This window comes from Apodemus sylvaticus, chromosome 1, assembly GCF_947179515.1.
Source record: "Apodemus sylvaticus chromosome 1, mApoSyl1.1, whole genome shotgun sequence".
NCBI lineage: Eukaryota > Metazoa > Chordata > Mammalia > Rodentia > Muridae > Apodemus > Apodemus sylvaticus.
In genome coordinates, this window is record NC_067472.1 from 23,842,300 (window position 1) to 23,866,321 (window position 24,022).

Here is a 24,022-nt window from a genome sequence, read left to right on the forward strand (position 1 = left end):
ATAGGCAGAAGACATAACCTCTTGTTTTACACAGGGACCGGCTTACCAAAAATGATGTAGTTGGGACAACGTACCTGTACCTCTCTAAGATCGCTGCCTCTGGGGGAGAAGTAGAAGGTGAGTGATCAAGCGACCTGAGGATCAGAGCTCAGCAGGATTCAAAGCTTCTAGAAAAGAACAATGTCAATTGCAATGCTCAGGTAGTGCAGTGGTCATCGATCGAGTAGTACACAGAATGCATGAGCTGTGGCAGTCACTTAGAAATCAGGCTTGATGCCTTAAAAGGCAAATGATCTGGGCCTGATGGTGCAGGACTGCCACCCCAGCTGCAGAGGAGACTAAGGCAAGAGAACCACACTTGGGACCTATCTGGACTACATAGGAAGTTTCCCTCCAACCTAGACAACTTAGCAAGACCCTGTCTCAAAACAGGAATGAGAGATAAGGCTGGCAATGTGGCCCATCTTTAGAGTGAGTACATAGAGAATAAAAAGTACTGGGCTCAATCCCTAGTGTATACACACACACACACACACACTCACATATACACACACTCACACACATGTACACTCACACACTCTCACACACTCACACATTCACATGCACACTCACACACACTCACATGCACATGCACACATACACACACACTCACACACAACACACTCACATATACACACACTCACAAATTCACACACTCACACACTCACATGCACACTCACACACACTCACACGCACATGCACACACACACACACACACACAGTGAGGCCAGTGAACCTTGCCGATGATGTTTTGCACAATAGCTAATGATGGGAGCAAATATCAAGCTATAAATGTTCATCCCTCTTGCTCCCATCCAAAACCTTTTGCCAGGAGCTGTTTTAGAACTGTCTGGATTGACAGTAGAGTGCCCGCAGATGCCTGTACCTGTTGTTATGGGTTGGTCCATATCTAAGGACTGAAGTAAAGAAAAGAAAAGCAGTTAAAATAATAATAGAAAAATGAACACCAGCACATTAATACCTGCAGATTGAGTTTTGCAAGAGCCAGTACATTAAGCATACTGGGTAAAGTGAGGTAATTTAGAATAAAATTTTGTCTGGAGGAACTGAAGTTTTTCTTTTTATGGTTGTTTTAAGAGCATCGATGTTTGAAGAGCATCAATATGGGGGTGGAGAGATGCTCTGGGATTGAGAACACTTACTGTTAATGTATTGCACAGACCTCAACATGGCTGATGAACCATCCCTAACTCTAGTTCTAGGGGAACTTAATGCCTTATTAAGGTTTCTGCAGGCACTGTATATATGTGACCCACACACATACACACATGCAGACCCAATCGCCAATGAATGTAAAATAAGAAAAAAATAGTATCAATCCCAACCAATGTCAAGAACCTGGGAGATCCTAGAGATAAGATAAAGAAGACACTAGTTTCATATCTTAAGGCGTTAAGAAGAAAGACAACTATAAATCTCAGGGACAAAGAAGAGTTAGACAGAAATGCATGGCTCAAATATAAAGCTACATGGGGCATGATTTTAAGCAGACGGTTGAAAGCCAGAAAGAGATTCCACCTGCGTGTTCTCTGCTGAAGGGATCATAAGACTGGGGAACCACAGCAGAAAACAAGTATTAAAATGGTTACTATGTCATAAGAATGATTTGTTTTGTTTTTTGAAACCCACAGCCCCAGCTGTGAACAGAACACAGATGCTAGCACCCTTCTGAAATGTAAAACACAAGCAAAGAAAATAGAGATTAAGAGGGGACAGAGGAAGGGCAGGCATGCTCAGGGCCTCTTTCTGCTGAGTGGGTAATATGGATGTGCCCACTATAGGTTAAAGAGAACCAGTAGAGGTTAGAAAGTGCCAAACCTGTACAGAGAATGCACAACAGCAATCCAACCCCCTTATAAAGTGGAGAGTCACTAGACAATATCTAACGAAAGCAGTTCAAGAAATACTGGTGCTGACATCAGAACTAATCCCAGAAATTGTTACAGGCAGTTTCACCCCCCTTTCTCTTGAGAATTTCTGCCATTACAGGTCCTGCGGGTAGCCTCATTTAGGGGCACAAAACACGAGGAGCAGACCCCTACTCCCTCAACCTCCCACCCCACCCCGCCCCCGCCATCACACATGCACACAAAGAAACAACCATGCTCTGCATCATATAATCCAGGCTTAACTACAGGTGTGTGCTTATATCGCCTCAAACCAAATTAACTTTTGCATTTTCTGGCCACTGTCCCAGCTAGGGACATGTAAATGATTTATTAAAAGCATGCTGTGTCAGTAACTTCACCTGCTTCCTGTGGCTGTGGGAAGCCAGTTCTTCTCAAATGCTGGGCTCTTTGAAGTAGGCAGGTTTGGGTTATTCACCTGGCTTTGAGCCTGTTGACAATGAACTAACTGGTAAGACTAGTACACGTTGAAAAGGCTCCGTGGGATTTGGGTGTGAACTGGGAATTCCCTGCTGCTACTCAGCTGCTTATCCAGCACAGAACACGATTAACTTTGCAGTGTGTGTTTTAAACTCTTCATGTTTCTCTTGTTGTTTTTTTTTTAACCAATCATATTTTTACTACATAGATTTCTCATCCTCGGGAACTGGGGCTGCGTCATATACAGGTTTACGCTTTGTAATTTTGCTGTCTTCTACAACTTCCTATCCTCTGACATCTTACTAAGAAATGTATTAATGGATTGCCTTAAAACCTTCTCCTTGATGTTTCACTGTCTCAAATACTGTTTGGTGGGCGTTAGAGTGTGTCATGAGTGATGTGTGCTGGTCCTGCGTGGCTACGTTTAAACGCATTCGATAGCCAGCCCTCATGCCCTGTTGCCTATTTTCATCTAGATGCACATCATCCTGTGCGGCTGGCTTTACTGCAAATAACTGTTTGTGAGATATAATACTTTCTGTTATTGTATATGCTCAATGGGTAGAGATGCAGGGCACTGCTAAATCTATCGTTCCGATAACGTGTGAAGTATCTCTGCCCCACTTTCTATGTGAGTCCCTAGGTTAGAAGACACGAGTTCTTTCCACTTTTCACGTCTCCCTAGTGTGGAATATCCCACCATGCACTTTGGTTTGTGCAGTTCTTGCCATTTTTTGCAAGTTTCCTCGATGCTGACCATTGTTCTCCTAACGCAGATGGTATTGTTCCTTTAGAGGAGGGCTCTGAATTGAAGAAGCACAGGCATTAAGCAACCTTAGAACATGAACACTTTCTCTGAGACTCTCTGATTCTTTATGCCTAGCCAACACCTTGCCCCTATTGCACTGAATGTTAAAGATATAAAATCAAACTAGTGAACCAAAGCTTGACCTCTGTGTACCACCCAAGAATGCTCCTGCCTCTGTTTTTTGGAGGAGAAGCCAGCCTTCTTTCATCTTGGAGCTATTCAGCTCGATGAAGAAAATGCTTGTATCCCCTATTTCCTCTCGATTGGCTCTTTCTTCGCATTGCCTTCAGTATCCTGTATTAAGGGGTAATCTTGCTGAGTCCAAGTAGAGGACACAGAGTTTATCAGATGATCACTGGAGAGAGAAAGCAATGAATGGTAATCTGTTTAACACTTCAGAATAGCAATTCAGTCTTACAACTGTAAGGAACTTGTTGACACAGTTAAATTTCTAGTGTATTTTTAACGGCACCTACAATACCACTTAAGGTTAAATGACATCTTTATAAATGATATAAAGTAAATCTGGTATATCATCTAAATGACTTCTTAAAACAACATCATCTTTTACTCCAAAAATAGCAAAATATTTAATATGTCAGTTATAAACTTGCAAAAAATGTGAAGAACAACTTGAAAATCTTAAGATCCTTTTAAAATAGCATTCTTTTTGTAAGGATAAGTTTGTCTGAATTATCCCAGTTTTTTTTTTTTTGTTTTTGTTTTTTTTTACTATCTTAAAGCTATAGTAAAATACAGCAGGTCCCTTAGTATTCATAATTCTCACTAATGGAACTAATTCACCAACTAGAGGAAAAACTTCATTCCACCTAACTGACTAATAACTAATATTTATTTCCATAGTTGGAATGTTAAAGATCTAGAATCTAATAATGCTGTTTACGTCTCAGCAAATACAGGAGAGACAGAAGTGGGCTTTGTCCCAACGTTTGGACCTTGTTATTTGAACCTTTACGGAAGTCCCAGAGAGTACACAGGATTTCCAGATCCCTATGATGAGCTGAATACAGGAAAGGTTGGTTTATCATTTGGGGCTGTGATTAATGGACACTGGTGAATGGGATCCCTACTTATAAAAGTAATAAGTATCTCATGGGAGAGGCATTTACATTCTCCACTCCTAACGCAGACCTGCCACTCAGCTGATAAAGTGTTAAAGGAGAGAAGTCTTACTCTTCTTACATCTTAGAAATAAAGACTACAAAAAGGATCAGAAGACCAGGCACCTTTAATCTCAGCACTCAGGAGGAGGAGGCAGGTAGATCTCTGTGAGCTTGAAGCTGGCCAGAGCTACATAACAAGATCCTATATGAGAGAGAGAGAGAGAGAGAGAGAGAGAGAGAGAGGGGGGGGGAGAGGGAGAGAGAGAGAGAGAGAGAGAAGGATCCTGGTGACTGAGTCATACAGTGGGGTAAGTGAAATCCCACAACCATCCACTCAACTTCACATTAATGGAAAACATCAACAAAGCAGATGACCAATGCTGGCCTCCTTCTCTAATGCATATTCCAGATCTACGATGACACGACTGTGGAGACCCTGAGCTGTGCTTGAGCACCGTCTCACAGACGGGAAAGTCTCTTTTGACTGCAGTAGAAGTTAAATGTCTCTTGGTCATTTCTGCCCCACCCCCATTCCCGGTGCTCAAAAAAAATATATATATATACATATATATATTATGTATATATATATATATATATATATATATATAATAGATAGAAAGCTGTGGCTAGGGGACAGTGAAGACAGTCAAGGACTTAAGAGCCTTCTATTTCTCTCCAGAAGATTCTATGGGCAAACGCTGTTGAGTAGGATGGGAGGAGTATCTACTTTTGACTTCCGTATTTTAGCACACCCAGGGCATCTTGGTCTTTTGCTTCCTGACGATTCTGAGACTTGTCTGGTTGCCACACGACAGTTTCTTTATTATGAGAAGAGGAGAAAGGGATCCATGTTCATAAATAGACAAAAATGCAGGGTTGTTCCCGATGACCTGAGATGGAGGAGACTTGGAGCCTGTTCTCCTTCACTGCCTTGCTTCAGAAACTGCGTCCAGGTCCAGAGTACGATGGCTTCAAAGCCTCCAGCATTGGTCAAGCTAAGACCCTTTTCCTTTTCTACCGTTGCATCTCAGGGCATTATTTGGAATCCATCTGAAAGTTAATGACTCTTCCTTTAGATATTAAAGACTTGTTTGTTTGTTAAAGTAGTGTTAGCCTGATCTGATACATAGACATTCTTTAGCTGTGGTCCCTGTCTATGGGAATAATTTTGTGTTCTTGCTTTTTAGGGAGAAGGGGTAGCCTACAGAGGCAGAATCTTGGTTGAACTAAACACGTTCCTTGAAAAGAAACCACCAGAAAAGAAGCTTGAGCCCATTTCAAATGATGACCTTCTGGTTGTTGAGGTAAATGTCAGGGTGAACATAGCACGGGATGGAAGGGATTGGAGAGACTAAGAGTCATCTGTGGGAGAGCTGGAGAAAGATCTGCATCAGAGAAAATCATTCCAACATTCCCTTGATATATCCATGACAGCCCTATGAAGATAATGAGGCTTGCTTCAGCCACTGCGATGTTAATTGGTATATTAGTCTTTGGTAGTCTGACCAAAATTGAAGAATAGACAACTTCTGGGTAGAAGGATTAATTTTGGCTCACTGTTTCTGAAAGTTTGGTTCATGGTTGTATAGTCCCATGTAAACCAGATAGAACAGGATTATGAAAGGCATATGGGACTGAGGCATGTGGGAGCTTCTTCATTGTGAATAAGCAACAGAGAGGGAACAGAAAAAGATGGCAGTATCTTACAGTCCCTTGTGACTTGCGTCCTGTACCTCTTACTGTCACCAACTCCTGACAGTGCCATCATGATATAAATTCAGCAAAGGATAATCCATTAATTATATCCAAGACTCCATGTCTCTGGAAACACCAAGAGAAATACCTATAGGCATGACTAATCTCGGTTTGTTAATCCAGTCATTCTTGAGATAAAGACTGGCCACCACATATATGTTTATAAGGACAGAATACCCAAACAGTGCCCTTGGGTGGAGAGGTTGTGAGGAAGAGCTCTTCCCCTGGATGGCTTAGGTACCAGAGTTACCCCATTTCCACTCTCACAGGCAGCTGCTACATCTCAGGCTTCATAGCGATAAGGACATGCCTGCTTCCTGCTGACATTACAATGGCTTTAAGTCCCTTTTTCCTTCAAGCCAGGAAGTCTTCTAAGTTCACCTCTCTCTTCCTGAGACTCTCAGGTCAATGTTCTTGGGACACACAAATCTAAATTGTTTGGCAGAGCAGCTGACTCACAGACACTCCTCTGCCCAGGCCGGAGTCTCCTGGCTTGTTCTAGATTGCCCTGGGCCACCAACTCCCTCAGGGTGCCGCACCCTCCATTGGGAGAACCGAACATTTCTCTCATTTTCCCATGTTATAGAGAAACCAAGCAGCAACTTTAGAAAAGATGTCAGCTCTGAGCCAAGTAAACAGCAGGACGGCTGACATGAAGTGGCTGCTGTCAGAGCCGTGACCTGGGGCAGCTCTCTCAGTCTCTGTTTATCAGCCTTCCTGTCCATTTCCAACCTGCCTTCTTAAGGCTTGGCCCAGTCAGCGTCTTGGGCACATTCTTATCTCCGCTCTCAGGTCCAGCTCTCAATAGTTCTCAGCTGAGCCAGTGCAGTTTTCTTCCTTGAAGTCAACTAATGTCTGGCAGTTATAAAGTCTGACCCTTTTCAGGATGACCAACAGGAAGAATATCTACTTACTGCAGCAGAGATTCTCCCCTCCCCCACCCTCCAGTTCATGGACTGCCACCAGGACGATTAGGTCAGGCTGGTAGCTGAAGCAGTGCTGATGGACTTTTGCATCATACGTATTTGGAGTTTGGGACATTTGGAGCTCAGCCTTTGGGTTGCACCAATTTCAGTCCTTTGGCTCCTTCCAGAGCAGAGGCTAATGTTCCCCCCCTACTCCCCCACCCCCCACCCCCCAACCCCTCCACCCCCATTCTTCCCAAGACTACCTTTCTCTTCACCCCTCACTTTGTCTCTCCTGAGAACAAGGCACAGGGCACAGCTGTAAACAGGGGGGAAAGGCAAGTTAGCAAGGTCACAGACTGGGCAAAAATGCTGTCCTAGAAGTTTATGTTACCATCTAGGATGACTCCATTTAGGTAATATAAATAGTGAAAGAACTATAGTAGCCATTTGCTTTTAAACCCATGCATGAAGATTGCCAAGAGGAAGGACGTGTGATCTGCCTTGGATGTACATTCACATGTCTGCCTTTAGAATCCAGAGCTGCTTACAGCTTTTCTCATACTTAGCCAATCTCTTAAGGCAGGTTCACAGGCTATCAAAGTAAGCCATTAGGAAATAACTGCTAAGAAATCTCTAGTCCTTCTCCATCACCTAACCCCAGACATTAAAAAAAAAGAAAATTCTCCAGTAAATGCCTTAGCACCATTCTTGACTTTGGGTTTTGATAACTCCTGAGTTATCTCATTCTCTTGGTGTATAGCTTAGAATGGTTGTGCTAAGATGAGACTTTAAATCAAGTATCATCAAAGGCGAGTATGTGAATGCCCCCCTAGACCTTCTCAACCACAAGGCATGGTCAGCAGGGAGAGGGAGGCTCTGTGGTCCATTAATCCCAACACAGGTGCAGCAACTTTGCATTAAGATCAGCAAATGTGCCCCCTACTCCTAATTTTCAATTACTTTGTTAGTAATTCTTGGGAATATCCCAAAATGTGATGAGGCTGTTGTATTCAGAGAATTGCTATAATCTCAGAAGACAGACCTTGTAAGTTAGTATGACCTGAGCATTTTTGTCACCCCTAAAGTCATATGTTCAAATCTAACCTCCAGAGTGAAGGAATTAGGAATTAGGGCGTTATAGTGGTGATCAGAGGATGAAAGCTCTAGCCTCAAAAGGGCATTAGTCACCTCAGAAATAATGCCCTGGAGATGAGCTTTACTCCTACCGCATGAAGACATATTGAGAACAAAGGCCAAGAAAAGGTCCTTTATTAGATATCTAATATATCAGTTCTCCAGAACTGGGACAAATACATAGTCACCATTTATTTGTTATATAGATGATGGTATGGTATTTCTGTTATGGATGCCCAGATGGATTAAGATATAATTATACCAGCTTACTAGCCAAAAGGATTAAGAGTAACCAAATACCTGGGCATCTCATGCTGACTTGTCAAGCTAAATCCTATAGAGCAGGCTCTTTGTTGGCTCTTCGGGAGAGCCTCTTTATTTGGATTCCATGAGTTCATGCTGTGAGAGACACGGGGCAAACCCATTTTCTGCTGGTTTTTACAGCAGACATGGAGCTCAAAGAAATGGACCCCCACTTCCTGCACTATGGCTCTGGCTAGAGTCTTTATGTCCACTTTACAACATTTTCAACTCTATAAAGATTTTTACCTTGTGGTGACGATAAGTTAGGAGAGAGAAAAAAAAGAGGAGCAGGCAGGTGGGAAAGTGGGACATCCCCATGTACTGCTTAGTGCAGGATTGCCCAGGAGGAGAACTACATGTGTCCTGTGGACCTTCAAGGAAAGCTGAAGAAGGTGACTGACTGCTTGGTGACAATGAGCCTGAGCAGTCATAGACTGTACCTGGGTTTTAAATATGTCATCTGCTTGGGAGGCAGAGGCAGGCGGATTTCTGAGTTCGAGGCCAGCCTGGTCTACAGAGTGAGTTCCAGGACAGTCAGGGCTACACAGAGAAACCTTTCTCAGAAAAACAAAAATAAACAAATAGATAAATAAGTAAATAAAGAAATAAGTCATTTGGATTTAAGGGTTATGGAGAAATGCCATGATGGATGGACCCTCTAGCTATTATAATAGTCTGTGGGCTTTTGTTTATTTGTTGATTTGGGGTTTTAGTTGTTGTCAGCATGCAATTACATCCAGGTTCCTTCTGTTCACACTGAACAACCATAATGAAAGAAGGAGAACGGGAGTGGGTGAGAGACCCGCTGAGCTCCAAGAGACAAGAAGGCACGGGCTTCATTTGCTCCTTCATTTGCTTAAAAACTGAAGGCCAAAAATGAAAAGTACCAACGATGTGTATGAGCCACTGCATCCGCCAGCGGTGGGCATCAAAGATTCTGCCATTAGCCGGGACAGAAAACAGAATATGTTCTCTTCGTAACAAATAATTGAATACAGATAGTGAAATAGCTTATACCACACACTTCATTAAATAAAATGGGGGCGGGGGGGAAACAACCAACCAAAAAGAGTAACCCAAAAAGCAAAAACCAAAAAAAGACAAAAACAAAACAAAACAAAACCCACAAACAAACAAACAAAAAACTCAACCAACTAGCAGTTCAAAGGCAAGAGAGAAGCTTGGGGCCTAAGCGCACCCCAGCCATGGCGCAGCAGGATCTGAGGCAGAGTGAAATGGACATCTATGCCCAGTGAGTGTGCTCAGCTCAGCCTAGGACATGATCCTGGTCACTGCCCTACAAAGTCTGTGTGTTTGGGGAGAGCTCTGAGACCACAGCGGAAAGGGAACTTGTTTGTCAGAGTCAAGAGTGACCCACTCCCTGGAGCAGAACTGGCCTGGTTCTGGGTGGGCCTGCTGGATGGATCTCACCAAGGGACAGAAGCAGGTCCAGCCTGGTGCTTCCATAGAAGGCTCCAGGCAGAGAAAAGAAGACCAAAGGTTGTAAAGGCAGCATTATTAGAGCGCCTACTGCCTTTGGGGGCCTCTGCCATAGTTTTCTCTTTTTTTCATTGTCATTCTCTGGTCTGTTTTCTGTTTTTGCTTTGCACTTTCTGCTTTTTTATTAACCCATACACAATTACTTGTTGTCTGGTTTTGCTGAAGCAACAAGTCAGACAATAAATACTTGCTGCAGTAATGTCTGTCCAAGTGGCTGACTATAAGCACTTCAGAACATGTGCATCCAAAGGGCATTTTTAAATAAAGCCGATTAATTTCATCATTTTCGTTTATCTTATAGCATTTCAGGACAGACAGCTTACCCCACCCCCTCTTCTGTTTACTCTTCTTGGGGGTGGTGTAAGACTTCTTCTTTTCCTAACACCTCCACAAAGTCTCAACACAAGGAGAAGAAGAGGTAGGCTCTTTTTAAATGTTGTAGTCAAAGTATGTCCACCTTGCAGCTGCTTACCAGCAAAGATCAGACTTGCTTGAAACATTCCTTCCTCATCCTGATTCTAGAAGAATCAGAAGCCCATGTCTTCTGATTGTTTACATGGTGTCTACTTGCCCTGTGACCTCATGGTAAGGAGAGGTAGAAACATAAACACAATTTAAGACGCTGGGTTCCTCGGCTTTGGTTCTGGGATCTCTCTGCGTAGCAAATCTTAAGGGCAAAACTGCTTACAATCAAGGAAAACTAAATTACAGACATGGTGTCCCAGGGGTAGGAGCCTGAGAAGCCTCCTGTGGGCAACTGTGCAGGCATTGCATGAGAACATCCCAGGGTTCCTGATGGACTCTTGACTTGCATGTCTGTGCAGCACAATTCAGCCAGATACATCGTCTTCCCCACTCAGCGAACACCCCATGCTCTTTCTTTGTTCCCTTCAGACCAATCACAATCCTTCCTTCTGGATCCTGTATTGAGTTTTAGGTGTTTTGTTTGTTTGTTTCTATTGCTGTGATGAGATACTGGACAAAAGCAACTTTAAAAAAGAGGGGTTAATTTTGGCTTACAGTTGAGAGTACATTCCATCGTGATAAGGAAGACATACTAGCAGGAGCTTGGGCTGGCTACTCGCACCAATTACCTGGGCAGCTTTAGCATGGATATTTGAGTTTAAAAGCTTCCTATCTTAGCCTTCTGCTCTGGTACTGGAGTTGCTGGGGACACTGAGGCCATTTATCAGGTGCCTGATGCTACTGAGCCATCCTTGCAGTGAAGTTCCCTGAATTATACAAGATTGAAGAATGCTGGGAGATTCAGAAGCTTAAATTTGAATTTTCTAAGGATTTAAAAGAAAGAAGTTATTTGTATTAGTCATACTTTTTCTTTATTATGGTTTCGTCATAAAGCAGGACAAGGTGACTGTCATAATCAGCTCCCTTTTTTCTTTTTGATCTGCCCAGAGCCCTACCTCATGCACGGTGATGGTCTCACAGTTAGGGTGGGTTGTCTCGCTTCCATAAACCAAGTCTAGAAATTCCACCTCAGACTTAGGGCCCAAATCATAGTTCCTTTTTTTAAAAAACAACTTCCCTTTTCTTAAATCATGCTTAGCACTTTATAAAGAAGAAGTATGTTGCATATAAAATTATGACTACAATTGAAACTGAAGCTGAGATTGCAGCCAATGATTTAGAAAGAATTCTGCAAGAGCTCAGAGGAGTTTCTGACAGAACTTTCTTAGGGGGTTCTGCTTTATTTGCTAGGTCAAAATGCCTTTTGCCAAAATGGCGACTTCATAGTCATGAGCTTTCTAGGGGACTGTTCCCTTCTCTTTCTACCTCTACAAGACTACAAGATGATAAAAGTTCTCACAGCAACCAGGCATGGCGAGGCATGTTTATAATCCCAGCACCTAGAGACTGAACCAAGAGGTTGTGAGTTCAAAGCCAGCCTAGGCATAGTGAGAGCTTGAAACAAAATAAAGCCTGTTCTTAAAGCAGCCCCCTCCCCACCAAAAATAAAAATAGAATCACTGTAGAATCTAGCGGTTGTACGTCTGAGTGCAGACTCAAAGGGTTTGGAAGCAGGATGAACAGTGTTGTTCATCATAGCCAAAAGGTGGAAGCTACATGTGTGTCCATCACTGGGTAACTGGATAAACAAATGAAGTGTCTTCATACAACAAAATTGTACTGGGGAAAGTGTTATGTGAAGGTATATGTGCTGCAACATGGATGATATAGAAAACATTGTGCTAAGTGAATTATGCACAGCACAGGATGGGGTAGTCGAATTCAGAAGCAAAAAGAGAATGGTAGCTGCCCAGGGCCTAGGGGAAAGGAGAGATGCAAAGTTTTTATTTGAACGTCAGCCTTGCAATGTGAAAAGAGTTCTGTGCCTGGGTGGTTGGTGATGTGAATGTACTTGAGTCCTAAAATGGTAAATCTTTATATGTATATGTATGTATGTATGTGTGTGTGTGTGTGTGTATACACACACACACACACACACACACACACACACACACACATACATACCATGGTTTTTAAAATTGGTGTGTAATGGGGAAAGTACCCTCTATATAATGATGGAGACATACATTTATGTTTTTTAGAAAAAGATCATTGATTTGGGGGTCAGAGGGCTGGAGAGATGACTCAACATTTAGGATCACTTACTGCTCTTGCAGAGGGTTTGATATGAGGACTTACAACCGTCTATAATTCCAGTTTTAGGGTACCCAACACTTTTATAACCCCTGTGGCTCCTGCAAAGACGTGATTCACATTACATACAAGGCACTCAGGCACACACACACACACACACACACACACTCTAAAGTAAACATGTTTTCAAAAAAAAGATAATTTAAATAAAGCCATAGGGCCTGGGAGGAGTTGAGGGGGGATAAATAGCACAACAATACACTGTGTAAAATTCTTAACAACTAATAGAGCAGTGGGGAAAAAAGCCATGATCAATGACTAGATGGTAACAAGATGTTTGCTTGGTTTTGATTGAATTGAGTGGGAAAGAGTCTTTCAATAGTGAGAGGGTTCAGACTTCGGATCACCTTAGTCGGTAAGATGCATGGGGAAGGCTCGCTTTACCAGGATGTTTTTCTCAAGTACTCCCTTTAGTGATGTAAAGTAGATGCCTCTTCAGGAGCCCTAGGGAACTGGAAGGGCGCTGTGATAGCTTGAACACGGATGTATGAGCAAGAAAGAAAAAACTTGTAAATAATTATGTCTGGTTATGCTTAATAAATAAAAAGAATCTTGTTTTAGTTTAGTTTTGTTTTTGAATGTTTTTGAGGCCATTGTCTGGGTATCTCTATAAATAGGTGTCCAAAGCTGTGCCTCGTACAAGCAAGCCCCACCCAATTAGTGATTCATTCGGTTGAATAAAGGCCATGGTACAGATAAAAAGAGAAGGAAAGGATCAGTTAAGTTACTCAAGAGAAGAGAGAGACAGACAGACAGAGAGACAGACAGACAGACAGAGAGACAGACAGACAGAGAGACAGACAGAGAGAGAGAGAGAAGAGACTGAAGGTGCAAGAGAAAGAGAGAGGGAATATAATTCCACTCATTTTTAAGTTGAAAATTAAAATCTTTATTGTTATTTTTGATTAGGAAATTAATACTTAAGCGACTCAAAATATCAAACACATATAAGTTAGAAAGTAAAGTTGCCATATCTCTCCGCCTTTTATAGTATTGCTGTTATATTTTTCCAGACCCTCTTCCTGTGCATCAATATTAAAAAAATATTTATTTAATGAATTCACTTTAAAGATATTCTTTTGGAGCAGGGGATATATTTCTCTGGTAGAGTACTTGCCTAGCATGTATAAAGGTCTGAGTTTAATCACCAGCAAAATAAATAATAAGATAAAATATTTCCCTTTCCTATGCTTGCACTAAGGCTTACTTAAGTTGTTATGAGTTTTCATCCTATTATAACAGTAACATAATTTGTTTGAAGCATGACTTGCGGACATTTGCATTGTTTTCCCCTTCTGTTAATCATTTCCATGGTGACAACCCTTTAGTCTCTGCCCACTAACAAGAGACGGAGAGTCAAGGGATCTAAGAACATAGTCCTGAGGCATTTAGTACAGCACTAATTAACTAGGCTTAGCCTTTGGTCTGCTGGAAATCCACGTATAAATACAGACATGTGAGACGGTCCTGAACCTTATGTCTGTTCCTTCTGTTTAGAAATACCAGCGAAGGCGGAAGTACAGCCTGTCCGCCGTCTTCCATTCAGCCACCATGTTGCAAGATGTCGGTGAGGCCATTCAGTTTGAAGTCAGCATCGGGAACTACGGCAACAAGTTTGATGCAACCTGTAAACCTTTGGCATCAACAACTCAATACAGCCGCGCAGTGTTTGATGGTAAGAGTGGTGTGAAGTTCTCTCCTGTTCGTGCTTACAGAGGGTCCATCTCAGGACAAGAGGCACACGCTGTATTTAGCTCTGATGGCTATTATCCCCAGCATCTCATTAGTCAGTGTAAGAAAGAGCATTGGACTTTAGGTACCCACAAGAGTCGCTACACCCATGGGCCAGTGTCCCAGGCTGGACACCAGAGTTCATGAAATCCCAAGATGATGACCCCAGTAAATACCACACTCCCTCAAGCAGCTGTATCCCACCAAGTGCAAATCCCCTTTAGATCCCATAGTTGACAATGGTCGCACTCTGGCTCAGACACTGGAAAAGCCAGGCTTTTGTTTGTTACTAGTACTTTCCCAGTTCTATCACCTAGTTCTCTTTTAGAAGATTTTTTTCTTTTTAATTGTGTGTGTATGTATCTGGCTCTATGCACATAAACAGTCCAACAGAATTGCTATATTTTTACCTAAATTTTTTTTGTCCATGCTGACTTAAAACATAAAAAGCCCTAGAAAGTGTGAAGTGTTTAGTCTTAATTGCAGAAAGTCTCTTGAGTAATGCCAAGCCCGTGCCAGCAGCCGAGGTTTGCAAAGAACAGGGGATGGGGTGGGGTTGCTCTTCCAGCAAGAGCAATAATTTAAAAGAACAGTTTTCACGGAGAGACAGTGAGTCTAACCCCCAGTGCTCTCTGCTCTACCATGCCATATGATGTAACCGTCACCCGTGTTCAGCTGTATGGTCCTGAGCCACAAACAGAACCTGAGCCGGTTGCCCTCGGTTTGCTGGCATTTTTGAACAATTTGCTAAACAGATGAATGGACCGTCTATTCCTCTGTTGCTTGCCTGATTAAAACTGATGAGTCAGAATAGTTCACCGGGTGAGGCGCAGCAGTAGAGAACTGTCCTAGCTTGTATGAGGCCTTGGGTTTAATCTCCAGCTCCCCAAACAACAAACAAACCTTAGCCAAGACCATTCTCCAGGCCATTCATTAATGAGTAGCTCCGTCAGCACATCTATGTAACAAATATGTTGTCCACTTCAAGTGCCCCTGTTCTCTGACTTCTGACTCTCCATATCAGGGAACTACTATTACTACTTACCTTGGGCCCACACAAAGCCTGTCGTCACCCTGACTTCCTACTGGGAGGATATTAGTCACCGCCTGGACGCAGTGAACACTCTCCTAGTCATGGCAGAACGGCTGGTGAGTTATCTGTCCAGCATTTCCTTTTAGCAGACAGTAAGGTAAGCATGGGGTAATACACACGCTTGGTAACTAGCACAAGGTCTCCAACACACAGTGGTCAACAGTAGAGCAAATTACCAACAACGGAGGGAAATGGTACCTGTGCCCGCTCTTTCCCCCTGGCCATTCTACCCTTTACTAAGGAGTTACCTCCATCCATCCCGTAGACACAGCCTCACCAGGACAACCACCCTCCAGCCTAAGAGGAGGGAAAAAACCGAGAAGGTGACAAGAGTCTCTCTTTAGGAAAAACCCAGATTTCTGCTCACTTTCCATTCACCAGAATTCCAGTCGTACAGCCACACCCACCACAAGGAAGTCTATCTTAGGTTTACGTGAGCACTTGCTTTCTGACTGAGAAAGAAGGGAGGATGCCACAGGGTAGAGGAAAGGGAACTGGTGTCAACATGATTTGCATATAAAGGGCACCTTGTTCCAATAGCCCGGTTTGCAATTTGTATGACTTTGCTCTATTACAGAGATAATTTCTGCTATGGGAAGGCCCACCAGTCTCTGCTCTTGCTTCAGACTGGGGGAACACTCCTTCTCTGAAGCCTGGAGGAGGTTGGGGGGCGTCCCTCTGGTAGACCTGCTTAAGAACAGACATGATTGTCTTCTTGACACTGGTAGGCTACAAGAGTGAGGAGAAAGGGCCATGTTTGAGACATTTCTACTTAATTTAAGATACTAAGCTACTTCTATAAAACCCACCCAGCATTAATATTAATTTAGAGTGCAGGTGGGGGGTTGGGAAGGAGTGTTTGGACACAATCAATCCATCTCATATGTATGGAAATATCACGTTAACCTCATTAATATGTGATTAAAATAAGTTAATAACAATATTGTTTCAGTTTACAGTATTTTATAAATGTTAGACCAAGATATATGAGAAAATATCTGATGAAAAACTCTATAGCAAAGTAAAAATATTGCTTTTTGATATGCAGGCAGCTTTATATCAAAGATATATATATATTTTATATATACATATATAAAACCATCTTTCTATACCACCAAAATGGTGCATGTGAATGTCCTGGCTGATGCCCTCAAGAATAGCAACAAGGCATGTGCTGGGTCCTTAGTAGGTTCCAAAGCCATAGTCTGGTTTTGGCCTATGGCGAGGGATGTGATTGCATGAGGGAACTTGAAATCTCTGATGACCGCAGAGCTGAGAAGATAGTCCTGAACCTCACAGGCAGCGAGTGATCAGAGTGTGGAGGCTCAATGGAACCTGCAGCTTCAATCCATCGCTCGGTTTCATTTGGCTGATAACCCCAGGGAGCATCACAGACCAAACGTCCTTACGAATAAAAGGCCTCCACGTGTCGGGGGTGGGCACACCAATACAGAAGGATGACTGGACTTCAGTGTGATTTCCCGATTAGTAAAGATGGAATGGAGGCAATGGATAGATAGTCCTGTGACTATGAGTGTTTGCTGCCCTTCCAGAGGACATGGGTTCTCTTCCTAGAACTCACAATCACCTGTAGCTCCCATTCCAAGGGATCTGTTGCCCATTTTTTGGCTTCCAAAAGCACCAGGCATGTGTGTGGCACACAGACATACATGTTGGCAAAACACTCATGCCCATAAAATAAAAAAACCGAAAAAAATTTAAATTTAAATATTTATACATTTTAATTTATAAAACTTTTAAATTAATATTTGTAAAAATAAATAAAGTTGAAATTGAAATGCAGTATCTTTTTTAGATTTATTTATTTATTTTGTGTTTTTGAAGACACTGTCGATGTCTTCAGACATACCAGAAGAGGGCATTAGATCCCCTTACAGATGGCTGTGAGCCACCATGTGGTTGCTGGGAATTGAACTCAAGACCTCTGGAAGATCAGTCAGTGCTCTTAACCGCTGAGCCATCTCTCCAGCCCAAAATACAATATTTTTTTATTAGTTTCCATTTTCCTTCCTCAAGGGAGTTGGTGGAGAATCAGCCAACCTTCTAATTATGTTGGGGCCATTCTTCAGGGTTTTGTTTTTTTGGTTTTTGCCCTGGTTCCCCTTATCCTCTTCTTCCACTGACCGAGTTGTCTGAGCTCAGGCTGGTCTTGACAAAGAGAGTGACTTCCCTGACCTTGGCTAGGCAGAGCAGGCACTCCCTTCCTCTCTCTGTTGGCAGATGCTCAGCTCTAGCACATCAGCATATTCTGGGCTTAGCTTGTACTTTCCCAACTCCAGCCCTGAAATAACCATTTCTCTGAGATGCTGTGGTCATTTTAATAGGAAGTGACATTTGAAAAACAAGATCTGGGTACTAGAGTGCTCATGGCTACTATACTGTTGCTTATAGGCCTTGTGGCCAAGAAGTTCCTGGTCACACTCATATGCATGTGTATATACATACATACACACAGATATGTGTATAAACTTATTTCTATATCTGTTAAAATATTAAAGGCCAGAATGGTGCCTCCAATTTTAATCTACCACCAAGGACTTAGTCTATCTTTCCTTCAGTGAGATCCCAGTTTCTGCTATCCTAACTGTAATCATTCATTTGTTCAAACTTAAACTCCACACATCAGCCACTGTGAGCAAGTTCACAGTGATTCAAGTTTGATACAGTTGGATTTCCTTTGCCCTGAAACTAAGGACAAATAGCTAAAATACTATTTTCATAGGTTACATGGGTTAGCTCAGCTGTCCATCTGAAATATAACTGAGCCCATACTATTTCCACGTATATCCTTTTGAGGGTTCCCTCACCTATTCCTGATGGTTTCTTTCTGTTTATTTTTGGAGTACATAAAATATTTACATAGTTCCAAAGGTCAAGAGACAGGATAAGGTTTTCTCTATTGCTTAAACTTATCAGTGTCGATTGCATTTTGAATAAAGGTAAATAGCACAAAGCTATGGTAAATATCACTGAGTGAGAAACAACACCCTCTGGCTTTCTGTAACTAAATCTTTTTATGTCCCTGCCCCCATGCCCACCCTCTACCCTGCCTTGGAAATAACACTTTCTTGAGTATAATGGCAGAGTTATCAGTTCTCTCTCCTCTTTCTTAATTCTTCAGCAATCAAATATAGAGGCTGTAAAATCAGGGATCCAAGGTAAAATTCCTGCAAACCAGTTGGCGGAGGTGTGGCTGAAGCTGATAGATGAAGTCATAGAAGACACGAGGTACAGTAATCGGCCTCCTATCTCCTCATCCCAGCATGCCCTGAATTCTCAGACTGTAAGTGCGTCTCGAATCTTGTCAAGTTTTTCTCTGAAAAAGAAAGGAAGGAAGGAAGGAAGGAAGGAAGGAAGGAAGGAAGGAAGGAAGGAAGGAAGGAAGGAAGGAAGGAAGAGAAATGCATTTGGGCATTGTTTTGGGCTCCTTGAAAGTCCCACCCCACCCCAGGAGAAGTTTCTGAATCACACAGAAAACCTCCATTCTCTGGTTTGGTGCCAAGTCTAAAGTAGCCCAGGGAGGCCCAGGCTGGACTCTGAGAATCTGGCCCAGCAGTCTGAGGCAAAGGGTGGGGGATGGAAGAGAAGGAGGAGAGATAGCCTGAGCTACCCTCCTGAAGAAGGACTTCTGACTTCCACAGAGAGATAGGATCATGGCTTCCACGACTCAGGACAATGTTCCTAATTCATGTCTTTAGAAATAGCTTGTTTGTGCTGTAGTTGTTGTTACTAAGTGTTTCAAGCACTCTGCACTCCTTAAGAAATACTTAACACTAAAACAGGAGTAGCAGATAGTTAAAACAGCCCCTAAACAAGGAAGACATGCAAATTCATTATATACTAAGAAACAGAGAAGAAACAACAACAGCAACAGCAACAACAACAACAACAACACTAACACACACACATGCACACACACACACACACACACACACAAACACTCCAAGCTAAGTTAGACAAAGCCAGGACACAGGCTTAGCCAGAGGACATTTCATAGCTGTGACTTGAAGTAACTCAGATCTGTTGGCATTTAGAAATCAAAAGGGAAAGTGACTCATTCCAACCTCATTTTAAATGTTGCCTAATAATAAAGCAGCGGACAAGGAAGGTCAAAAAGAAAAGAGCATGGAGTACTCTGCTCTGTGGAAGCAGACATTTCCCCTTCTAGGGTAAGGCCCTTAGTCCCCCTGTCCAATTGCGCCTCCTAGTGGTTCATTCACGTCATTGACAAACAGCTAAAATCAAAGAGTCACTGGCTTTGTGAGCATTCAAAGCTCCCACTGACAGACTTAGGCATCCTAAGGAGTGACCTCTTAATTACAGATAAGGAAGCAGGGAGGCCCCAGTGACGCGGAGAATGATTTACCCACTTATCACTTCTGCCCCTCTCATGGCCAGCTTCTCACTTTCAAAGGGCTCAAGTGTTGACTTCTGAGCCCAACAACATTCCCGTAAATTTTTGCCTTATGCGCAGCCACTGCAGGATCTTAACCCTTTATACACGTGTAGCCTCAGTTGTTAATGAAATCAAACAAAAACATGCAGTTACAGCTTTCACTTGGAAAATGCCTGTGAACTGTGGGATTTGCCAAAGAAAGCACAGGCGTGAGAACGCAAGCTGTCTTCAAAGAAGCTTTCTAAATGTTATGTAGCAGGAAATTCCATGTTTGAGGAAAACCATGCTGGGATATCCTTCACACAAGGAGTTGGGTGGCATGCAAGTGACGGTAAATTCTAGGTGGAGACAATATGAGTCGAATTTTCTGGTACTGGTGACAGTCTTGCCCTGTGGTCTCACCTACGCCAGAGAGGGAGGCCCAGCTGGCAGGGGTCTAATCCGAGTCCCTGTTTTTCTTGGGGAGTCTTAACTTGGATAGACATTGTCCTATACATGTGGTCCTTCCTATCTTCTGGAACTCTCAGAGAACCTTCTGATGAAAATGATAGCGCTGGGAACATTTAGACTTTGCAGATTTAATTTTTGTGTTCCCTTTTCTGTGCTGCCAATGTCACAGACGTCCTCAACTACGGTTTAAAGCAAGCAGCCCCGGTAGAATCAGGAGATTACAGACATTTCAATCTACGTGAAATGGCATGCAGACATACATTAAACATGTGGGCAAACATAAGCGAACCGAGTTCTGAAGCCTAGAATGTCCTTCTTAGCTTTTGTTTCTCTTCTCTTCTTATAGATACACCTTGCCTGTCACAGAAGGAAAAGCCAACGTCACAGTTCTAGATACTCAGATCCAAAAGTTGCGGTCCAGGTTTCTCTCGCAGATACACGAGGCAGCTCTGAGGATGAGATCTGAAGCCACAGATGTGAAATCCACCTTGCTGGAGATCGAGGAGTGGCTCGATAAATTGATGCAGCTTACTGAAGAGGTAGACCTTGGAATAACGCTGTCATCTGTTTCCAGAAGGATTCTGCGGATAACACGAAGGGTGGGGCAGGTGGTGGGTGGGGTTTCTGGTACGATATCTACCACTGGGATTGGATCTGATCAAAAATAAAAAACAAGGACTTACTGGACTGAGGAGGCTACTGAAGGATGGGGTAAAAGTCACCCAAAATTTAAGTTGGGTCCCAGAGGAACCTGCAGGAAAAGCATCATGTCTGCACTGCTGTCATAGATTATTTTGCATGATGGAATACTAAAACACAACACAGAGAATTAAAATGTTATTGTAGTGTGGATGGGAAAAGCCTGGGTTTAAATATTGAATCATGTGGGACCTTGGGCAAGCTCTTCAATTCCTGTCAGTCCATTTTCCCTACCAGGAAAAGGGAGAAAAACACAGTCCTTAGGAACTGTTGTGGGATTTAAAGATGATGATCACAAGGAAGGGCAGAAGAGTGTGAGGTATACAGTAGGTGCGGGATAAGTGTCCATGCAATGCCCCACACCTCCATGGCTGAAAGAACAAGAGAAAACAGACACCTTTGAGTATCTAGGGTAGTGTCTTAGTTCATTCTGTGCTGCTGTAACAGAACAGCGCAGGCGGGGAAGTTATAAAGAACAGAGGTTTCTTTTCTACTGTTCTAGAGGCAGGATGAGTCAAGATGGAGCGACCTAAACTTAACAAGAACTTTGTGTGTGTGTGTGTGTGTGTGTGTGTGTGTGTGTGTGTGTGTGTGTGTGTTGTATGACTGGAGAGGAATAGAGGAACAAGAGAGAGTAAGCACAATGCACCTGGGACTGGGCCTACCCTCACACAATGCCTGTTCATATGCTAACTAACCCACTCCTGCAATAATGGCACAAATAAAACTTCAGACATATAACCCTGAGGAGCATATTCAAACACACCCGAAATGGCTGCGGATGGCTGCTTAGAGCTTTCTGATTAAAGCTTTCTGAATAAATCCACTGATGGTTTCCTTCAGGTGATGCTTGAGAGGCAGAGGATACTTCCTAAAATACCTTTCAGATCTGAGTGAGTTACACCTCTTCTTCTTCTTCTTCTTCTTCTTCTTCTTCTTCTTCTTCTTCTTCTTCTTCTTCTTCTTCTTCTTCTTCTTCTTCTTCTTCTTCTGCTTCTGCTTCTGCTTCTGCTTCTGCTTCTTCTTCTTCGTTTGTGTTTTTTTTTCAAGACAGGGTTTCTCTGTGTAGCGCTGGCTGTCCGGGAACTCACTCTGTAGACCAGGCTGGCCTTGAACTCAGAAATCCGCCTGCCTCAAGTTACACCTCTTAACTTGCTCTTCCGTGCCTCCTCTTCTGCTCCCCTGGCCACCCACAACCCATCTCTTAGCTCCTTGTAATCACAGTGTTACCATAGATGCTGAGTGTCTCCCGACTCCGGGACGTGGTCATGACTACAGCCCCTAGTGTCTAGCCTAGTGCTATTTCTCCGCTCTCTCCACGTGTAGACTCATTGTGCTTGCTTTCTTTTCCATGTGACCCACTGCGCAGCCTCAGAACAGTATGCCTGACATCATCATCTGGATGATCCGTGGAGAGAAAAGACTAGCTTACGCTCGAATCCCTGCCCACCAGGTCTTGTACTCCACTAGTGGTGGGAACGCCTCCGGAAAATACTGTGGGAAAACCCAAACCATCCTTCTGAAGGTATGCCTTCATTCTGTAATGGGAAAGACGTGCAAATTTCTCTTCTGAAGGAGGAATTGCTTTGTAACGGTTTATCTGTTGTATAGCTAAGATGTGTAAGATCAACTCTAACCTGTTCCAGTCTCTTCTGACATTTTTATAGTGACATAAGGGTGACTGGCATTCAACCACAGAGACCGTTCTAGATGTCTCTGACACTGATAGTAACATGACGTTGTCATTTGCTTTCTGAGATGAACTTTCTACTCTTAATGTCTCATACAAGCAATGCATTTCTTCCATTTCTAGTAGATGTTTAGGGAGGAAGGGTGGTATAGCCAACTGCGGTTCAAGGTTCTCTAGAGGAACAGACTGATAGAATAAATACACATTAAGAGGGGATTTATTAGATTGGTTTATATGATATGGTCTGGGTGGCTCATCAATGGATGTCTCAAACAGAAAGGGCAAGAACTTAGGAATTGACTCGTCTGTGAGGCTGGATCCTGCGAATTCTCAGTTTGGCACTGCTGGCTCCAAGGATTCCCAGAGAGCCACTGGAAGCTGGAAGCTGAGTCCTACCATTAAGGAAATAATACAGCAGTGGCAGCAGCAAAGTTGATGGACTTGCCAGCAGAAGTGAAGACAAGCAGACAGAAAGAGAAGACCTTTCTTGGTCTCCCTTATCTGGGCTGCTACCAGCAGCTACGCCCACATTTAAGATAGGCTTACACTTCAAATAATCTGATCAAGAAAATGCCTCACAGCGTTGCCTAGCATATTGACTCTTAGTTGGTTCAGATCCTGTCAAGTTGACAGCCATTATTAGCCATCACAGAGGGCTTCTAATATAGGAAAGTTCTGATAATTGCTATTAGGACTCCATCCTAGCATAGCCCCTCCCCATGAAAAACTTCCCTAGGAATGTCTTGGAAAACTGACAGGGCCTAGGGCCGCATCTAAGAACTCAACATCACTCCCACTGGCATGCTTGACATCCTATCCTGCCTGACCCAACAGAGCTCCTTGGATTTCAGGAAGAAATAACAATTTTTAAAAAGAGAAAAGGTTGAGTCAATGCAGTGTGCTCTCTAAAACAAGGAGCTGCCTGCTGACTTCTGATGTGCTAACGTTGTTCTTAGCAGCATTAAATGGTGTAAATAGTGTTGGCGTAATCATCTTCTTCCAAATGCTCTGCAGGATGAGTCTGACTTAGCACCACAATTATAGTTGTTGTCAGTAGTTTATTAGCAAATAAAGCTTCACAGGAAACCAGAGAGGCCAGAGGGCTGTGTTTCATGTTAGGTTTCAGAATCTAGTGCATAAACAGAAAAATTATTTTAAGAAACTATGTATTTATTGACCTTGTTAATCCTTATTATCTAGTTTTAGAAGAATTTTGATTCAATAAATTTATTTTAATCTGGGTATCTCTTTGTAACACTAAAAACATTTAAGACTACAAAGGGCTTTTGTTTCTATGGCTTCCTCCTCTCAGTATTTGTTACAATAGAAATTAAAATAGGAAAA

General features: G+C 42.8%; 1 protein-coding gene across 5 annotated transcripts in view; it reads left to right on the plus strand.

Annotated features, from left to right (window-relative positions):
- Positions 1 to 24,022, plus strand: part of Myof (myoferlin) — a 152,177-nt gene that overhangs the window by 70,926 nt on the left and 57,229 nt on the right. For 3 of the 5 annotated variants that reach the window (XM_052186522.1, XM_052186543.1, XM_052186532.1), the window contains exons 16-24: positions 35 to 117; positions 2,596 to 2,634; positions 4,107 to 4,231; positions 5,507 to 5,623; positions 14,096 to 14,273; positions 15,354 to 15,478; positions 18,565 to 18,671; positions 20,636 to 20,828; positions 22,358 to 22,513. In XM_052186522.1, coding sequence (XP_052042482.1) covers positions 35 to 117; positions 2,596 to 2,634; positions 4,107 to 4,231; positions 5,507 to 5,623; positions 14,096 to 14,273; positions 15,354 to 15,478; positions 18,565 to 18,671; positions 20,636 to 20,828; positions 22,358 to 22,513 — 1,123 coding nt within the window. The remainder of the gene's footprint in view (positions 1 to 34; positions 118 to 2,595; positions 2,635 to 4,106; positions 4,232 to 5,506; positions 5,624 to 14,095; positions 14,274 to 15,353; positions 15,479 to 18,564; positions 18,672 to 20,635; positions 20,829 to 22,357; positions 22,514 to 24,022) is intronic. The other 2 variants (XM_052186554.1, XM_052186565.1) reach the window with 2 other exon arrangements.